Source organism: Cupressus sempervirens, chromosome 6 (assembly GCF_028749045.1).
Source record: "Cupressus sempervirens isolate cs-2001-9-10 chromosome 6, ASM2874904v1, whole genome shotgun sequence".
Classification (NCBI taxonomy): domain Eukaryota; kingdom Viridiplantae; phylum Streptophyta; class Pinopsida; order Cupressales; family Cupressaceae; genus Cupressus; species Cupressus sempervirens.
In genome coordinates, this window is record NC_143123.1 from 46,880,729 (window position 1) to 46,901,496 (window position 20,768).

The 20,768-nt window shown below is 35.8% G+C and overlaps 1 protein-coding gene across 2 annotated transcripts in view; it reads left to right on the top strand.

Moving 5' to 3' along the window:
* Positions 1 to 6,035: 6,035 nt before the first annotated feature.
* Positions 6,036 to 20,768, top strand: part of LOC149551056 (protein TPX2-like) — a 102,373-nt gene continuing 87,640 nt past the window's right edge. The window contains exons 1-3 of one of the 2 annotated variants that reach the window (XM_089789623.1): positions 6,189 to 6,324; positions 11,726 to 11,787; positions 12,128 to 12,209. In XM_089789623.1, coding sequence (XP_089645749.1) covers positions 6,313 to 6,324; positions 11,726 to 11,787; positions 12,128 to 12,209 — 156 coding nt within the window. In that variant the 5' untranslated portion in view covers positions 6,189 to 6,312. Of the gene's footprint in view, positions 6,325 to 11,725; positions 11,788 to 12,127; positions 12,210 to 20,768 lie in introns of both variants that reach the window. The other variant, XR_016353279.1, reaches the window with a different exon arrangement.

Consider the following 20,768-nt stretch of genomic DNA (forward strand, 5'->3'; position numbering starts at 1 on the left):
AAATGGGAGTTTAGAAAAAATACTGATACATGCCACTGTGTACCATTTTTTGAAGGACAAAGACATGTTGGTTTCAAATAGTTTTTAAGAAAAAGGTCGATTCAAATGGAGGTATTGAGATGTAAAAAAGGAAGGTTGGTTGCAAAATGTTACTCTTAAGTTCAATGTATTGATTATGATGAGATATTTGCTCTTGTTACAAAAATGACATCTATTTGATTTTTTCTATTGTTTTTGCTTATGATTTAGAGGTTAAGTAAATGGATGTGAAAACTTCTTTCCTCCATGACGATTCGAAGCATATTTAAATGACACAATTGGTTCATTATGTTCCATAAGACAAATGTACATTGGTTTGTAAGTTTAAGGATTATTTGTATGACCTTAAGTAGAGTCCTATGATGTGTCACAAACAAAATTGATACATATGTATTGAGTTTGAGATTTGAACATTTAAAATCATATCATCATGTCTATTATAAATTTGATAGTGATTATTTCCTATATGTTGGATTACACATTGAGGATATGTTATTCATTAACAAAAGAAAATGTTTGATATCAAAACTATGATCTTAACTCATTGGTAAATTTGAAATGAATTATCTTGGTGCAACTAACAAAATATTATTGGGATGGAAATTCAAAGTGTAGATAGAATAAAAAACTATGGCTAGGATAGAGTAAGTATGTGAATTCAATTTACCGAGGTCTAACATGCATCATTCTAGACTATTGTGTGCTTTCTTTATAATTGGAACAAATTTATCAATTTAAGATTGTCCTATAACCTATTAGAGATGGAAAACATAATCAAAGTGTCTTACAAGAGTTTTTTGGAAGTTTGATGCATGTTATGGCTTGTAGTAGACTAGACATTATCCAAGTAGCAAAATTCTTTCCAAATATATGTCTAGCATTGGTAGAGCTCAGTGGGATGACATTAAAAGCGTCTTTAGATATTTGAAGGGTTCTTCAAAGTATTCTTCGTGTTAGCATGGCCATTTTGTAGGAGATGAGATTTATCTTAATATTCGTAGTTATGTTTATTCAGATTGGCCAAGTGATGTTGATAATAGAAGCTCACCATTGTTTATGCATTTTGCTTTGTTTAGTGGTACAATTAATTAGACAAGTAAGTAATAGATTGTGATTTCTTTGTCCATTTATGAACCAAAGTATGTGACACCCTCTCATGTTTGTAACAAAGTCATTTGGATTAAGAGACTATGCTCAGATATTGGAATAAAATAACTTGTTGTAATAGTATATTGTGATAGCTAAAGTGTGATCGCCCTAACTAAGAAAAATTTCATGCCAAGACCAAACCAAATTTTGTTTAGTATGATTCAATGAATATTTTATGTATGATTCATCATTGCAAATCTTAATTGTTTACTATTATGTCACAAGTGGATATTTTATGTATTTTGTTGTCTTAGAAGACAATAGTATTTTTTGAGAAAATTATATTATGGCTTTGTATTGTGATGCATTCTAAGAGTCTAATAGGTTTTGATTTACTTTTGGTCTTTGTTAGTGATAAATCCTATGAGAGGCTTCCTCTACTACTATATTGTAATCTATTGTAGATTTTTGAATCATATTGGGTGACTTTTCGAGTGTGGTGTTTTTATCCCAAAAGTGTTTTCTCTACATTAATCACTATTTTGTGTTATGCATATTAATTATTTTTATTGTTGTTCGGTTTATGTATTTATATAAAGATTTGAAGAGTTTTGCACAACCTTTTCCTCAAGGTTAATGTGGAAAGTTGCTTAGCTACCTTAATTTCCTTTCAATCCATTAGTTTTTAAGAGCATTAAATTTTAAGAGCAACAAATTAAGTAAATTACAAAAGATATACTCTATCAATGATTAAAATATTTGCAACTATGCATGCTTTTTATATAAGTGTAGAGAATATTTGGGTTGTGGGAAATTTGTTGTTAAGACAGATCATGCCAATCTCAAATTATTCTTGAACCAAAGGGATTTATATTTCTTTTTTAAAAGGGCGATTAAGTTGTATTTTTATGATTTTGGGATTGAATATATGAAAGGAAAGAAAAATGCAATGGCCAATGCTCTTCTTCTTTATGTTCTTTGTCTTCTATTTCAATTGATTAAAAAATCTCCATAATTTTATAATATATTAAGTATCCTTTTGGTTCTAATATCTTGGATGAATTAGTGGAAGTTGATATGGATAATATTGTGATGGGATAATCTATGATAAGAGAAAATTGTGTACTAGTATACAAAATTAATGGAAGAGACATTGAAAGCCTTTTCATGATACACCAATGGATGGTCATCAAGGGTATTTTGAAATCCACAAGAAGATTCAAGAGATATTTTCTTGGAAAGGGATGGAAGAGGATGTTTTAACACATAAGAGAATGTATAATTTGGAAAAAATTAAGAGTGGGCATATTTTCTAGTAGAATCACTACAACCATTGCCAATTCTTGAAAAAGTGGCATAAATCATGTTCATGGACTTCATTACTATATCTATTAACCTATTAAAGGTCAAGGTTGCCTAAATGTTGTGGTAGATATATTTGCAACTTATGCACATTGATTTCCTATCACATTTTATTATAATGCATCCAACGTAGCAAAATAATTATTCAAGGAGATCTCTAGATTGCATGTTTTAACCAAGAGCACTCTTAGTGATAGAGATAGTAGGTTTCTTAGTTGTTTTTCGAAGGAAATCTTTCACTTGAAAGGTGTAGAGATCACACTTAACACAAGTTATCATCCTAAAATAGACAAGAAAACAAAAATACTCAATAAATCGGTAGAAGGGTTCTTCAGGAGCCATGTTTCAAATAAACAAAGTTCTTAGTTACAATATCTCCCATCATATGTCTTCTTTTTCATTTCTAATCTCTCTATGGTCAAGATGCACTTTCTTTTGTTGATTTAATATTTTCAAATGCTAGAGTTATAGCAAGTGATTTCATCAAGAAAAGCTTAGAAAATTTGAGGTCCCTTATTTGGACAATTTACATCATGCAAATATCAATGAAAGATGCACATTATAAAAAAAAAGACATAGAGCTTTTGAGACCGATGATTGCTTTTTGTTATATTTGAAACATATAAGATAAATTCTTTAAAAATGAAATGGAGCAAAGAAACTCAAACCCAAATTTTGTGGATCTTGCAAATTCACCATAAGGTAAGGTGTAGCTTATGAACCAACATTGCTACCAAATTGCAAGATTTACAATGTTTTACATTTTTCATGTCTATGAACACAATTAGACAAAAAAATGACAACTTTACCTAATTTACTATCATTGGATAATGAAGAAAAATTAATCATGATTCCATAGGAAATATTGGAAATAAGGGACAAAATGCTTAGAAATGAGAATATTATAAAATACTTGATCAAATGAAAGGATTTAAAATTGAAGAGGCAATGTAGAAATAATTAAAAATTCTCAATTGTCCTAATCTTCTTTCCTTAAGGACAATACATATATTTAGGAGGGATAAATTTTCACATCCCTTTTTTAAAATACCACTTACTATTTACAATAAGTTTAGTTATAAAATAAAAGTAAATCATGAGTGGTTGATAGCCTAGAAAATCACACCTATTGAGAAGTTGGGTTTAAATAAGAAAAATTGAATTTATTTGTTCATCAAAGAATATTCAATTTAAATTAGTTTCCCAATTACAACATGAGAAATTGGAGATGTCGTTAGAATGCTAATTTTGTTAATTGGAAACATAAGACAACAAACAACGAGTTGCAAATTGTAACAGAAAGTGTTAGGAAGTGAATGAAAAATTGTAGAGGAAGTTACATTCTTGGCATGCAAAATATCTTCCCTCTTTGTTGGGGGATTTGGGTGCCCAAAAGTGTTTGAATGTGCTCTAATATTTATGTGGTTTTGGTTTCCATTTTCCATTATTCATTATTCATTGTCCATTTTGATTATAAACTTTTTTGTTCTTCAAAGGTTGACAAAAACCCACAGAAAAGGATAATTAAGAAGATGACGTTTGATGGTTTCCAAGTGGTCTAACTTGACAATAATCATAAGTTCACCATGGTATAGTTCTACACAAAGATGACAATTGTGCAAATTTGTATTATATTCTTTTAGTTTTAGCAATTTGTGTGTTGTAAGATAACACTAGACTTTATAATATTTTGTGTTCTTAATTTTTTCTAACTTTGTAAAAATCCTTGACAATCTTAAGATTGTGTTTTTGTTGTTTTTTATTCTTTTTACATGTTTTTTTTCTAATGAGAACATTTGACAAGAAGTTTGAATAAATTTACATAAGTTACTACTTTTTTAATGTGTTGGAGCTTCAATTTAGCAGTTTGTTTATTTGCAAAAGATGTATAGGGTTGTTGCCAAAGTTATTTAACAAAAAATTGGTTGTAAACCAATGTTTAAATCAATAATAGATATTCTACATAAGTTACACAAGTTTTAGTTTTAGTTTGGTATAATTTAACAAACATTTTGGTTTACCTCATTTATCTTTAATCTTTTGCAAATATGAAATTAAATTCGAAGAAGTTTTCTAAATCTTATTTAATATGTAAACAAAGTTTATTACAATGAGGAAGTTAAAACTTGAATGTCTATTGAAATCTTGCAAACTAATGGAATGAAGGAAACAAAGAGAAGAAAGTTAGACAAAACTCACATTTTTTTTATGTGAGCACAATGATTAGGACAATAGGTTGGATAAATAGAAAATGCTTGTAGTCCACCAAAATTCCACAATTCCACAAAAAATACATAGAACGACAAAAACAATCTTAGGCTTAACGTTGTATTGAATTTCCACAACTTATAGGAGCATTAGGGATAATGACGACGACAAACAACATCTACATAATTTGACCAAGGAGACACATTAAAATCTTTTTTAGATCCTTTTAGGAAATGGACAAAAGGTCTTATGGACAACGAGACTAAAACTCTAACACAATTTATTTTATAATGAATCAAGATCTGAACAACATGAGAATAAAAACTATCATGAATTTATTAATAAAGTGTATAGGAGCTTCAATTTAGCCTTTTGTTTATTTGTAAAAGATGTATAGGGTTGTTACCAAAGTTATTTAACAATTTATTTTTTTTTGTAAAGTTAATGTTAAAATCAGTAAAAGACGTTCTACATAGGTTGCACAAGTTTTAGTTTTAGTTTGGTATAATTCGACGAACATTTTGGTTTACCTCATTTACCTTTAATCTTTTGACAACATGAAACTAAATTTGAAGAAGTTTCCTAAATCTTATTTAATATGTAAGCAAGGTTTATTACAATGAGGAAGTTAAAATTTGAATGTCTATTGAAATCTTGCGAACTAATGGAATGAAGGAATTAAAGAAAAGAAAGTTAGACAAAACTTACAATTTTTTTTATGTGAGCACAATGATTAGGATAATAGGTTGGATAAATAGAAAATGCTCATAGTCCACCAAAATTCTGCAACTCCACAAAAATTGCATAGAATGACAAAAATAATCGTAGGCTTAAAGTTATATTGAATTTCCACAGCTTATAAGAACATTGAGGATAATGATGATGATAAACAACATCTACATAATTTGATCAAGGAGACACAACAAAACCTTTTTTAGATCCTTTATAAGAAATGGATAAACCAAGGTCTAATATACAAAAAGACTAAAACTCCAGCACAATTTTATCTTATATTGAATCAAGATATGAACGACATGAGAATAAAAACTATCATGAATTTATGAAAAATAAATATAAAATATAAAACTCAAAGTATATTTAAAAACAAATCACATCTATAAAGAAAAAAAGTAACCCCAAGATGGTAACAATTTTAATAATAGTTTAAAAACTCCCGCCTAAAATAAGAATAAAAAATATTAACCATAAGAGCAAATCTGGTGGTACACAATTAATAATAATAAATTCGCTGAATTAGCTAATTTGGAAATTTTTTAAGGTAGGTATCTCACACTCCATTTAACCATAAAAAGGGCATTCATAACGCCGTTAAAAGCAACGAACGTCTTCTGAGTAAGGTGGCGGAGAAAGTAATATTATACACGCTGCTGTACGTATCATTAACCTTTCCCTTGAGGAGGGAATGAACACGGAATTTGCCGTCTTTAATCTCTGCATTTCGATAGTTTTGCTTTTTGAGGTAAACAATGGCGGATGATCAGCGCTTTGAAATTTGCACTCTGTGTTCAACTCCGCATTACTGCATTTTCGAAGACGAGGAGACACGTGAGGATGCTGTGCAGGCGCTGCACTGATCTTTTTCGGCATTAGCATATGTTCAATCAAGTAAGTGTCTATCTCTCTAACATAAATTATTGACGGAATGTCGCTAAATATTGTTGTTCAAACTGTGGTTCTGAAAATACTTTTTTTTTGCTGGAAGCAGTCCACTTTTGTTCAAATCCGTAGAGTGCTTTGGTTCATGGAAAATAATAGTTTGTTAAAAACCGCGAGTTATTGTAGAAAATTTTAAATTATTGTTGTTTTTGAGTTTGATCTTTGAAAGTAGGGGTTTGTTGTTGAATTTTATAAATTGTTATAGAGAGTGGAAAAAATATTGTTTAAAACCATGTCTCTTGTTACTAAAAGTAATATTTAGTTGAAATTTTAAATAGTTCTTGAAAATCGCAGATGGTTATTCAAAAATGTATATTATTCTTTGGTTCTCGGAAAACATTCATTAATTTATATTCGTGAGTTGTTGTTGAGTATCATTATTTTTTGCTCCTTATAATACCATTAGTTTCTGAAAATAATAATTTCTTGTTAACTTAAAATTTTTCACCCGTAGCTTAGATTTTGAAAACAAAGTGTCAGAGTTCACAGTCTTTACAGAGACACGCTGATTATTGGTCTGAACAATAGCTCTGGTTTTTCAGAATAACAATTGGTTGTTAAAGTTTCTGTTAATAATTGTTGAAAATCGAAACTAAACAAAATTGCTTTTTCATCAAAATTATCCGTTATTTTAAATAATTATTTGTTCTTGAAATTTACAAGTTTTCTATGCTCCATGTTTTAGGGGATGGGGATTGGGGCATGTTTATGGTACGGATATGGATTGAAGCCAAAATTTTGGGGACGGGACCTCGGGGGATGATTAAAAACATAATTTTAAAAAAATATATAGAGACATAATTCCAATATGCTATCATAACATTGATAAACTTTCACCATAGACAGTTTAGAAGATCAATAAATGGAGAAATATCAACTGACAAATACCTAAGTACCTCCATTATAACAATATTGCATAATTTATCAAAAATCAAAAATTCCAAAGGCTCCAAGTGTCACGCATGAAATCAAAATGACATAAAGAGAAGTCTAACTAAAATAGTAAATAGTAAATACTAAGTGAGATGTCCAACTCTATAATAATCAAAATCAATAATGTATTTGCAAATAGTATGTGCCAAATATATGGCTGTCCTCTAGGAACCTAAATTTAAATTAGGCTCAGCCTTGTGCTCTGAGCCACTAGTAGGGGTAGGCAAAAGGTCCTCATCCAATGAAACACCAAGCAATCCTGGAGGTGTGTCATCCTCCTCAATCTGCATAGCATCCTTAGGATTAACATCCCAACATAGTGTTGGAGTCTATTGAAACTGAACACTCCATTGTTCCTCTAGTTGCAGTACACTGTGAACAACCACTAGCTTTTTTGATCATCTAGAGGTAAGGTTGTTCCTCTTGACTGATTGGATGAAGCTATAAGTGGACCAATCCTCTCTGTAGTAGAGGAATTGGCAACCTATGAAAAAAGACGAATGACAAGAGTTTTCAGCTCAAGTGCATGTCCACCATCCAATAGGGTTCCTTTGAGCTAATACACATTCTCTATTGGAACCCCTTGTTTCAATGCCTCCCCTACACATGCAACGTAGTGGCCTCAAACTTTTCTTCTTTTGTATTTTTTTTGCAGCCTTTGACCCCTTGCCCACCTATCCATAAAAGTTGACAATACACTCTAGTGTAGCTCCAAAAATAATGTTTGTGACATATATAGCACTACCATTCCCTACTAACCCCTGAACTTTTTTCTTATTCTTGTCTACTCTTATGACAAATTGTAGGAGAGGTTTCTTAGGGTTGAATGGGCTTTTGGTATGTTGTTTGAGGATTTGGGAAGGGCGCTCAAATGGATTAGAGGTTGTTGCATCTTCTAGAGTAACATTTGCATCAATTGAAGACCCCCTATGACTGCCCTAGAACTAGATCTTTTCCTTTGTCTTTGTGATATTTGACTTGCTTGCATAGCAACATCCATGCTGTCGCTACTTCACTCACTCTCATTGTTGCTCATGTTTTTAGATTTTGCAATGTAATATGATGCTGCATGTTATTGAAAAAAAAGATATTTCAATGCTTCATTCAAAATGCCCTCTCTATGCATAGTTGCACCACCCTGGGGACGGGGGGACGGCAGAACGGGGGGACAAGTTTCCAGGACGGGGGGACAGAGGTGCCTTAATTTGGGGACGGTGGGGGGATAGTGGCGGGGGGTAGGAGGGGGTGTGTGTATATATATATGTGTGTGTGTATATATATATATATATATATATATATATGGTACATTAAATTGCTAGTTATCAAAAAATGTATTGCAATATAAGATGTAAAGATGTAAAAGAGTAAATACTTGAACATTGAATGGAATTGGAAAATTGAACATTGAACATAAATAGTCGAATCAACAAATAGTCAATATCGGGACATCCCTCATCCTTGGCAGAGGTGGCGGAATTTGATGGCGTCGCTGGGGATGGGGGGATAGAGTCCCCAAGTCCTCAGTGTGTCCAAGTCTCTGGGACATGGGGCAAAAAGGGGGGGACGCGTCTCCATGTTACTATGTGTTTATGTGATGAAAAAAAATGAAAAATGACAACAAATGGTACCAAAGTTTGAAACAAACAAAAGGAAAATGAAATACGTACCCAGAATGAAGAAAATATGATGGCAAAATGTCCTTTTGCAACTCCAAAATGGAAACTTTCCTCACTGCTACTGCTGCTTTATGTTTTTCCCTTCCTCTTAGCAAGAATGGAAAATCTAAAAATGAGTAGAATAGTTAGTGCTATAGTGTTTTAATGGACCAAATATGGTTTACATTTTACTATGTTGTTAAGGCCACATGGGGCTTGCGCGGACAACAAAAATTAAAAAATGATTTTTGGGGGTGTTTTGACATTACCCATTTGACTGGAAAAAGGAGACAGCTAGTACTATTGGGGATTGATGAGAGACAAAAAGCTGTCCCCAGTACTGTTGACTATCCCCAAATTTCCTTCAAAACAAATTTGGCAATTTCGGGGACGTTTCCAAATTTGGCTAAAAAGGGAAGGCTTTGGGGATAGCAAAAATCTGTCCTTACACCCTTGTTTCATCCCCAAGATGGGTGTGACCCCAAAATTGTAGGGGACGTGTCCCCGTGGAGCACAAGAAGTTTTCAATTGCAACAGTTTGTATGTAGCCCATGCCTAGCATTATACAAATCACAACACTTAGTATGGGATTGCTGCTAGTGATCAAAATGAGACACTACTATATATGAAATGCAGCTAGCTATTATTGAACGCTGCCCTAACTTAGAGTCTCACACCACCTCTATAATCTAATTGCAAATGTAAAGATTGTAAATGCTGCTACAACAATTTCAATTGCATCACCATATATTACGTCCAAATGACATTTATTCTTGTGGAATCTTGCAAAGAGCTAAGATGCCAAAGAAGCCTTTCCTCGTCTTTAGATCACAACAGTAACGAGTAATTGAATCACAACAAAAAACTTAGTCTTCAGACATAAATGCAGATTAGCAAGACACACAATTCACTAGTTGTGGGCCAACTCAAGTGCAAACTAGATTTGAGAAATCATCAATTTCTCCAAACCCATGTAGAAGCCTTTCAACTCTCTAGTTTCAATAAACATAAGCATATAATGAATGATTGATCCTTCTCATGGAGTGCATTTTATAACATTTAAAAGCCAAAACTTCACCATCACACCAAATGTCATGTAGCTTCTTAGATACAAAGGCCTTTGTTTTATACTTAGGCACATATTAATGACCTTTTCAACAATGTTATGATATTCTAACACACAATTCTTGTGCCCAAAATTTAAAACTTTTCAGCTTGGTTCCAACGAGTTTATGACACTAAGGTGGCCAATATACAATACCAACAAAAATAACAACCTCTACATATTTAATTAAATATTAATCATAATTCACCCATCTTGCAAAAATGAATGAAGAAGCATCATAATTGATATCTAACAGCACATGGGTAATCCTGATGAAGAAAGACAATAAATGAACATGACAGGGTGACTTACTAAAAATAGATTCTCCCTCAAAGATTCTTGGAGCTCGAACTAGAAGCCAGAAATAAAAAATGAGAGCATCATTCAACTCCATTAACTCATTTGAGCTCTTCGGAAGCATCCTTTGACTTACTATAAAGATTAAGTCCCACCAAACGGAGCCACAACCCTCAACAAGGTCCTCTAATCACCAATATTAGCCTACAACGATCTAGTAATATGCTAAGTCCATCCTCTATAATGATCATGCTAAGAAGGGGACATTACAAGAAGCAATTTGATGTTTGTTAGAGTTAGAACCAACTGGGTTCTTTACAATGGTATCAAAGCAGTTTCCTACCATCCAGGAGGGTAGGAAAATAATAATTTACTTAGTCCTGTTGTTGATATTTGAGTGACCAACATGCTTGCACTTATTTTAGTTATGGACAAATACAAGAAATCTACTAAATATGGAATCCCGTTGAATAGTAGAGGTTCTTACAGTGGTATCAGAGCTATACTAGTTACTATATACTATACTAGTTGAATAACAGGGGTTCTTACTAGGGGACAAGAGGGGGAATGTATATACTATATACCATAGTTGCACTACCCTGGGGGGCAGGGGGATGATGGATCGGGTGGACAAGTTTTCAGGATGGGGCGATAAAGGGGCCTTAATTTGGGGACAACAAGGAGACGGTGGCGGGGGACAAGGGGGATTGTATATTATATACATATGTTACTTAAAATGCTAGTTATGAAAAGATGTATTGCAATATAAGATATATAAGAGACCTCCCTACAAAGATGTATTGCAAGATAAAGCCCATTTTGAAGTTTATCAGCCTTCTGATTCCCCTCCCTACAAATATGAGAGACCACAAAATCATTTAAGTGTATAAGCTCATCCAAAACAGCCTTGATAATTGGTTAAAGATGCCAAGCCTCGATCCCCTATTTTTGAATAGCCCTAACAATAACTTGTGAAAAACAAACCAAATTGTTGTAATTGTTTTTTCAAAAGAAATCAAGTTTGCTACACTACGAATTGGTATGTAAGGATATTGAGAATGAAAACAGTATATATTAGTAACCAGCATTAGAAATAAATTGTAGAGTAGTGTAAGTGAAAGCCTAATATCTGGAGAAGGTTTTGGTTCTGTCATATTGTGTGACTGTGAAGAAGCTGGACATTTATATTCTCTTCTAACCTAAATTTCAGTAAGGTTGATATAGTTTTAAAAAAATCTTAAATTTTGGTAAGGTGATATAAAATTTGAAGAATTTATTTATCATTATTCTTCATTTTATGATATCATAAGCAATATCTGCTAACTTTTTTACTAAGGAATTGTTTCATTAATCTGTGCAGCTGCTTTGTTTGTGCACCATAGACTCAAAAGTGATGGAGGACAAGAGACCATCCTTTACCAGGTTGGAATTAAACAAGAAAATCTATCCTATCCATCTGTTATGTCCCACTCTCTATTTGTAGAGTAGAGGTGCTTATGACATTAAAACTGCAAATTAGAAGCCAAATTTCAGATCATGTGCAGCATGAGCTTAAATTTAAAATTGGTCTATGATTGACATGTCTAGTTCACCAATTCTAAATTTTTTGAATTCCGGAATTCTATCACAGCACAATAACTTTCTGTTCTACAGCTTCACTAAACTCAGATGGATATCATTTATAAAAGAAGTTTCATTTGATTTGAATACTTTTGGCTTCCATCTGATGGGTATCTTTTGTGTACATTGTTCATCGACTTAGCTCTCTCAAGGAATCTTCAATAGCAAATGGCAGAAGAACTTGTGACAATAATATTGATAATGAAATCCTAGCCTGTCTCAAGGTATGTCTGAAAAATTCTTTTTATTTGATCTTCTTTATGAAGTGAACAAAGATTCTCTTTCTCTGGAGAGTTTAGACAAACGTGGATCATACCAGGTCTGCTGAACTAGCTGGCCTACATTGATGATAGTCAGTAATGAGATTATAATAAGAAATAATATAAGTTAAATTTTTGTGCAACATGATTTCATATAACAAAAGTAGTTTGAGAATGACAAATTACAGCAATCTCAAAATGTAGCAGCGCACAGATAAGATTTTAGAGAGCAGGATATAGATTGCAACTTCCTTTTCCCTTGCATATGGCAGGAATTGTGATAATATAATTCAAGCCCTGCCATGAGCTAAGCGAAATCTTTATTTGGATAGTTGATTCAGCCTGATTCCACTTGATACAATGATGTCATGCATAAGTGACACTAATATCTTGGAAATAGTATATAATTACTTGTCTCTTAGCATGGATCTGTGCTACCAAAATCCACTATTGGAATAACCTCTAGAACTATACGCCTAAAACTAAGAATATATATGCATAAGAGAAGACAATGTAGATTCCACACTACTAGGGACCATTAAGTTTGATTCACAATTGAGCTTGACATCTCTTACAAATATCTCTATATAGAAAAATCAGCTTCTCTTTCTCGAGTTAGTTTATGTGGAAGATGAAACATTCTAACTGCATCTTAGCCTCCACCATTGCCTTTCAGCCACAATTCTTCAGCTATAACCAACCCTCCTTAAAACATAAAAATGACCAAATCTATCTTTACATAGGCATCCCTTCAGATTATTGCTATGTTATTTTTATATTCTAGCTTGTTAATTTGGGACACCAATTAAGTCATCCTCAACGATCTTGAAATATATAATCTCTTGATGCTAGAAGCCCTTACATTATTAATCCTGAAGCTATTATATGCACTCCAATGAACTTGAACAATCATAATGTAATCTCTTGTTTTAGGTTAATGAACCTGGTATAGAAATGGCTGATTATCATGCTTATGACACAAAAATTTAGACATTCATAAATCTTGTATAAAACTTTGGTCTGATTGTCAAGGAGTTACCACAAGGATTCAAATCATTATTGAACTGAGCACACAATTCTGTCTACTTCATGGACCTGGTATAACCTCTAGCTAGTCAGCCTTCGCAAAATTAGATCTAAATAAATTCTGAAAACAAAATATCAAACCTAGGTACATATGTCTGGAAACAAAATATAACTAGCACTTAATGTACTAGAGATGAAATCATGTACACTAGGTTTTAATCGGAAGCTGAATTCTGTATAGTCTTTTTCATAGATTCTGTTCAGTATCTGTATCACTCATGTTTCAGTGTGAGCTGTGGCAGATAAGAGATGCCCAGATTTGAAGGTCCCCTTCTACAATGCAAAGATCAATGCACTCGAAGGAGACAAAGAAAGCAAGAAGGTGAAAGCATTGCTTCTTGCTTTAAGAGAGGTTACAGAAAAAATCAGCTTCAAATGTTGCTAATGTTAAATTGCCATATTAGTGATGTCAATGCCTGGTGCTTCCACCAATTGGGGCTTAAATTCCCAAATGTCATCTTTTTATCAAGTATGTGTCAAAGGAGAAAAAATCAAACATATAGACGGTGAAATTCCTTGGGAACAATTCAGTATACATTAGATGAGGTCAGGAGCTCTAGTGGGGTTAGGGGCAGCCTCCTAGGTGCAAATTTTGTAGTTTACTCTAATAGCTCGGCTAAATCTCTATGGATTTGTGTCAGAAAGATGGATACATATCCCAAGGATGTTTGCATCGCGGTTTTCTACTTTTTGTCAGCCTCATCCTATGCTATACATAGTATGGAGGAGGTTGATCGCTACAAGGACCTACATGATTGCATTTTCAGGCTTTCAGCCATGTGTGACATTATCATTTTGGGGGACTTCAAGACCATTAGACCCCCCTACAAGATTGGATGACAGATTTAGTTTGTACTTTTGAGTAGGGTCCAAAAACCCCGATCTTGTAGCGCATGTCGGATAATAGTAGGGGACCCCTTATGCGATATGGTTGTCATATAGGGGTTGCTTGTTTGGTTAAGGGCAACCTCCTAGGTGTAACTTATGTAGTTTACTCTAATAGCTTGGCCAGATCTCTATGGATTTGTGTTGGGAAGAGGGATTTACATTCCAAGGAAGCATTTTGACCTATTTTTCTGAAGTCTCAAATTCTCACAAAAATTGCACCCTTACTTAATTTCAGTGTCCGAGATCCATTTTTGGGATTGAAATCGAAATCCGACTTCATCTTGATTGTCAAAATTGCAATTTAAATTTCCTTTCTTCTATGTGTAGTTGATTGACCCTTTTGAGGTAAATCTTTCGATCTTTTTGAGGCGATTATCATTTATCCATTTCTTCATCATTTCTACTCTCTTCACCTCTCTTCTCATTCATTTCATTTCATCTTTCTTATTGGTTTAAATAATTCTCATAATTTTTCTTTCTAGTCAAACTTAGTCAAACTCGGGCATATTATCAATACTTGGTGGTCAACCTTTGCTCTTAATCTCTTATCTGTCATCTTGGACTTTATCTTATCTCGATTTGATCATATCTTTCTTATTTCTGCATCTCCTCCGTATCATTTTGATTTCGATTCCAAGGGGACAAGAATACCTTAATCTACTTGTCTGATTGATTTTGCTATCCATCTAATTTGTGCTTCGCCTGGGGCAGACTCTTGATTTATCTACTTTGGGTGTATCAATTCTCATCTTATCGTTGTGGGTTTTGATTCATCTTGATCTATCTGTCTATCTTGGACTTATTAGTTCTCATCTTATCGTTATGGGTTCTGATTTGTTCTATCTATCTCTTTGTGCTTCGTTCGATTAGGTTTAGAGCCAGATCTCTAATAGGTATCTTGACATCATCATTCTTTAACTTAATGTGTTCCTAGATTGCTCACACATTAGTCAAAGAGAGGCACATGTAATCACCCAAAAATGATCATCTAAATCATGAGCCCCCTTTCTATGATCACACCTTATGCTTAATCAATTTCTGCATATTTATCAATTATTTATCTTTGATCAAGTCCTCATTTTATCTTTTATTCGATTATAACCTATGGTTTGACCACCTTATCCAAAGTCTTTTATTTGAGTAGAAGAACATGCTCCCTTTTAATTAAATAAATCCCCTTTATTCTATGTGTGCACACGAAAAAGGAATTTCCTAATTTAAAAATAAAAGGCAAGGCATTTTTGTCTACACTTGAATGCACACCTTCCAAGGCAATGGAATATCTCTTCTGCCTCTTGTTCTCCTTCACACATCTTTTGCCTCTTAAACATAACCATTGATCTTGCCTCTCAAGATTCTTGTCCACCAAAGTCAACATGAGACTCATTCTCCATTGTAGATTTTGCCTATTAATCTCTATCATCCATTTTTCTTTATAAAGAGGCTCTCTCCTCACTCTCTCATATCTTTGGAGTTCATGCTAGTGTTATGCTGCTGTTTTGTTTACTTGCATTCTTGAGCACACATCTTGCACTTGCATTCTAGTGTAGTGTTTCTTTTACATGCATTTAGATTAGCAAATCTAGGTTAAATAGGGGTATTGTAACACTCATCTTTGTTTAAATTAGCTTGCTTTCTCATCTTAGTTACGTTGCATTGCATTAGCATTCACTTGATTATTGGATACTAGCATTATTGCTCATCTTTGAATCTTTCGTTCTATGGTGCACCTTGCAAGGGTCTCTATTAGGTTCATTTGAGAGCCACTATCTATACTCATTTGATTATTGCACATCATAGCTAGGAAGCCCTATGTCGCCATTCAAGGTTCCTTATCCATTGGATCCCTTGGATAAAATGTCTTAGATAAATGTGTGTTGCATTTTTACACAAATCTGCATCATGTTTTGCTACTTTTCGCCGGCCTCCTTGTCCTATGCTATACATAGTATGGAGGAGGTTGATCCCTACAACGACATACATGATTGCATTGTTAGGTTTTCGACCATGGGTGACATTATCATTTTGGGGGAGTATAAGACCATTAGACCTCCCTACATAATTGGGTGACGGATTCAGTTTGTACTTCTGAGTCGGGTCCAGACACCCTGGGCTTGTAGCACTTGTTGTATGATAGTAGGGGACCCCTTATGAGATACGGTCATCATTTAGTCCAATTGTGCGAGATCTTGGGTGGGGTCAGGGGTTCTAGTGGGGTTACTTGTTTGGTCAAGGGTAGCCCTCCCAGGTGCAACTTTTGTAGTTTACTCTAATAGCTTAGCCAGGTCTCTGTGGATCTATGTCAAGCTGCTGGATACACATTCCAAGGATGTCTTCATCGCGGTTTGCTACTTCAAATCGATCGCTTTGTCCTATGCTATACATAGTATGAAGGAGGTTGATCCCTACGAGGACCTACATGATTGCATTGTTAGGTTTTTGACCATGGGTGATATTATCATTTTGGGGGACTTCAAGACAATTAAACCCGCCTCCATGATTGGGTGACAGATTCAGTTTTTACTTCTAAGTTAGGTCTAGATACCTTGGTCTTTTAGCACTCGTTAGATGACAGTAGGGCAACCCTTATGAGATATGGTTGTCATCTACTCTAGTTGTGCAAGTCCTCAAACTTGGCAATTCTGAATGGGCTTTGTTGCTTTTCTGGTTTCAGCTTATTCACATGTTAGCCCCATTTTTAGGGGGGGTGGGAGTGTGATGGACTATGCCCTCTCTTGTGCTTCCATTCTTTCCATCAACCATTTCACCATCTCTTGCCTCCCCTTGGACAACCATGCCCTTTTCAACCTTATCATTAGGGGCTCCCCCAAACTCTGCACCCCCCTGTGGAGCTGCCCCTTACTTGCATCATTTTTTCCTTTGTTGATGGTGACTGGGACCTCTTTGACCTTAAACTTAGACGACTTCTCCCTAAGGATTCCTTGACCAATACCAGGTGTTCCTCCACCATGTTTGATCGCCTCGTCGTTGCGCTTTGGGAGTCTACTCTCTTCTCCTTGCCTCACTGTACCACCTCTTTATCTCTTAGCCCCAAACACAAGAGCACCCCTCTCCTGTGCCTCCTTCATTCGTTCCATCAACAATTTCACCATCTCTTGCCTCCCCTTGGATGATCATGCCCTTTTCAACCTTACCATTAGGGCCTCCCCTCACCTACACGCTCCCCCTGTGGAGTCGTCCCTTACTTGCACCTTGTTTCCTTTGTCGATGGTGATCAAGAGCTCTTTGCCCTTCACCTTAGATGACTCCTCCCCCAGGGTCCCTTCACTATTACCAAGTGTGCCTCCACCATGTGTAACTGCCTCACCATTGCACTTTGGGAGTATGCCCTCCTCTCCTTCCCCTACTGTATCACCTCTTTATCTCACAACCCCAAATGCAAGGGCACCTTCCCTATGAACTAATGGTTCGATTAGGACTATAAGTCTATCCACCGCTCGGTTCACTCTACCTGCTCCAACCATTCCACCTCGTTCGCCCAATTGAAGCTCCCTCATCACCACTTTCTTTGCCATAAGAAGTGGTTGTTCTGCATGATGCAGTGTGAATGCCTTTCTACTTCACTCCTATAGTCCGCCAAGCTCTGTCCCCCAAGCTCTTCTGGCGCACCCTTTTTTCCCGCCACCTCGCCTTCTACTCTTGATCATAACTCTTTGGTCTCACACACCTCCATTCTCTACAATATCCCCGGCTAGCCCTCCCTCCAGCTCACCTCCCTGCCCTGTTGTCATCTCTTTACCTTCTCCAATATTTGCGAGGCGGTTAGACCCATGAATAGTAGCAGGGTGTCAAATGAGGAAGGGTTCCAAGTGGAACTATTCAAGATGGGTATCATGATTTTGGGTTCCTTTCTCATAATGCTCTTCAACAAGGTGGTTTGTATTGGGTTCCCTTTCTTGGTCGTTACATATCATCCATTCAATCCACAAGGTTGGGCCAACTTTGGACCTTGACAATTATAGGATCATAACGGTTGGGCGCACTTTTTCCAAACTTTATGCCACCGTGGTACACACTATTCTTTCTAGAGAGCTTTATCGATGTCATTGCCATGCGAGGGGGCAGGTCGATCTTTGAACAAACTTTCAAACCATAGACTACATCTTGACTCTATCGACTATTATTGAGGAGGTTGGACACTACTCGAGGAAAGTCTACCATTGATTTGTGAACTTTCACAAAGCATTTCATTTCGTTCTTTTGGCAACCCTTTTCTAGAGACTTATAGACATTGGGATTTTAGAGATTCTTCTAATGGCTATCATGAGATTGTATGAGAGTGTGGTGGGTAGATTTAGGACTCCGTAGGGTTTCTTGGACCCTATCCAGAGCAACATTTAGGTGAAGCAGGGTTGCCCTCTCTCTCTCTCTCTCTCTCTCTCTCTCTCTCTCTCTCTCTCTCTCTTACCTTATTTGACATCTACATTTACAAGCATGAGGCATCCCTTTAGGAATTTTCTCTTGCGGGTGATGGTTGCTACTAGCAACATGTTTCGATCTCCATCTTACTCTTTGCAGATGATGTGGATCTTCTGGCCTCCTCCCAAGAGGGTCTTCAATGGCTTCTGGATAGTTTGGCATCCTTTTGTGATTCGCGATAGCTGGTGGTTAACTTGGGCAAGATCTAGGTGATGGTCTTCGATTGCTTGAAGACCTTCTATCTCCACTTCTTTTTCCAGGGAGAAGAGATTGAGATTTCATCCTCTTACATGTACCTAGCGGTTAAGTTCTTTGGACCTCATTTTTGTATGAGACATACCATTGAGCCTCGTGTTAATAAGGGGTTTGGCTCCCTTGCTCTGCTTGAGAGATAGTGTTTTCATCATCACTTTTAGGACACCACATCCAAGATGTCTCTCTTGGATTCCTTGATTAGGTCGACCGTGCTTTATGGCTTCATTGTCTAGGGGCTCTCTCTCCTGGAGTCAGACTAGGCTTGGGTGGAGAGAGTCCATACCTTCTTCAGGGCATCATCAAGTGCCACAAATCCACTCCTACCAACAACATCTTAGCCAAGTTCGGTGCCCATCCTCTCAAACTCGGGGCCATCTTTGATTTGGTTTAGTTCCTCTATTGGCTTTGGGGATTTGCGGATTCAACCAAGGGTCGTCACAGATACTCTTACCTGGCCTATCGCTCCTTGGAGGCAATTGTAGGTGCGAACTCCATTGTTCGGGCCCATTGTTGATATGCTCAAGCCTCTAATATGTTGAACTCAGTGGGTGTTGAAATTGACTGCCTTGCCCCCTTCCATTTCTCTTTGGATGCCCTTGCTCATCTCCTTCCTTCCCAATAGGAGTTGAATGGGCATGTTAGGAAGGATAGCTACATACAGTATATCCCCACAACATGTAGTGACCCCGCGAGGGGATCTGTCCAAGGATGGCCTTATATGTAGAGAACTATATGGATATACAGGATGGGGTCATCGAGCGTCCCACATACCTTGACCAGCGGTGGACACATGCCCTCCGCTTCTCTTTGGGGTCTTTCAAAGTGGGCTCCCATCGGCTCTGCATCCAAACAAACCACCACATTGACATGGAGGATCATATCTATTACCTTTGTGACATGGGGGTGGCGGAGACAGAGACACGTTATATTTTTTGCTGCCCATATATTATGAGACTAGAGGGAGGCCATATTGCTTGTTCAATGGGTGTCAACCCCTTTCCTCCTTTAGATACACTGACCAACGGTGTCTTGCGCTCTACCAATGGGTGTTAGTCCCTTTCTTTTGTTGATTCGCCAATGATGAGCACATTTAACGGTCTTGTGGGAGTGTGTGGTTGTTGTTGGATGTTGTGCTCATTTTAAATCTAACTAGTCTTGGTTGTTGAGTTTGTTCCACAGATTGTAGCTATAATCCTAACTGTTAGAAGGAAACATGTGGCTAAAACTTCAATTGGATAAAGTGTTTTGAGGCTGACATAGTGTTTACATTAGTGACATATATATATATATATATATATAAGAGTATGCAAGGTGAAGGATGTGAGAGTGATAATATATAGAAAGATAGGACAACCAATCAAGGTGTGACAAACAAAGTTAGTGTCAACAGTTTTGGTAAAGATAATTTTGGTACGGGATGAGAGCATTTTTTGGTAGAGGCTAGCAGATTGGAAGCAAGTTGCAAAGATTCTTAACTGGATCTATTGCAGATAGTTGGGGTAAGATATCTATGCATGTGTAGATGCAATCTTCTCAGTTTATACTTTTGTTTCTTAGGGCAGTAAGCCCACTTGTAGTGACCATTCTGGTAGCGGAAGCAGACCACCCATTGTAAAAATCACCCTAACTGGTGTTACCTTAGCTGATGTTCTATTTATGAGAACTAGCTTTGCTGTGGTTTTTCCCATCTTTGGGTTTCCACGTAAAAATCTCATGTTCATTGTATATGGTTCATGTGTGTGCTTTTTCATGTTAACATCTGATTGGTTAAGTGTTTAAAGAATTAATTTATTGGATCTGGATTTGTGAAATTGATAAAGTTTTGATTAACAACTGATTTACCCTCCCTCTCAG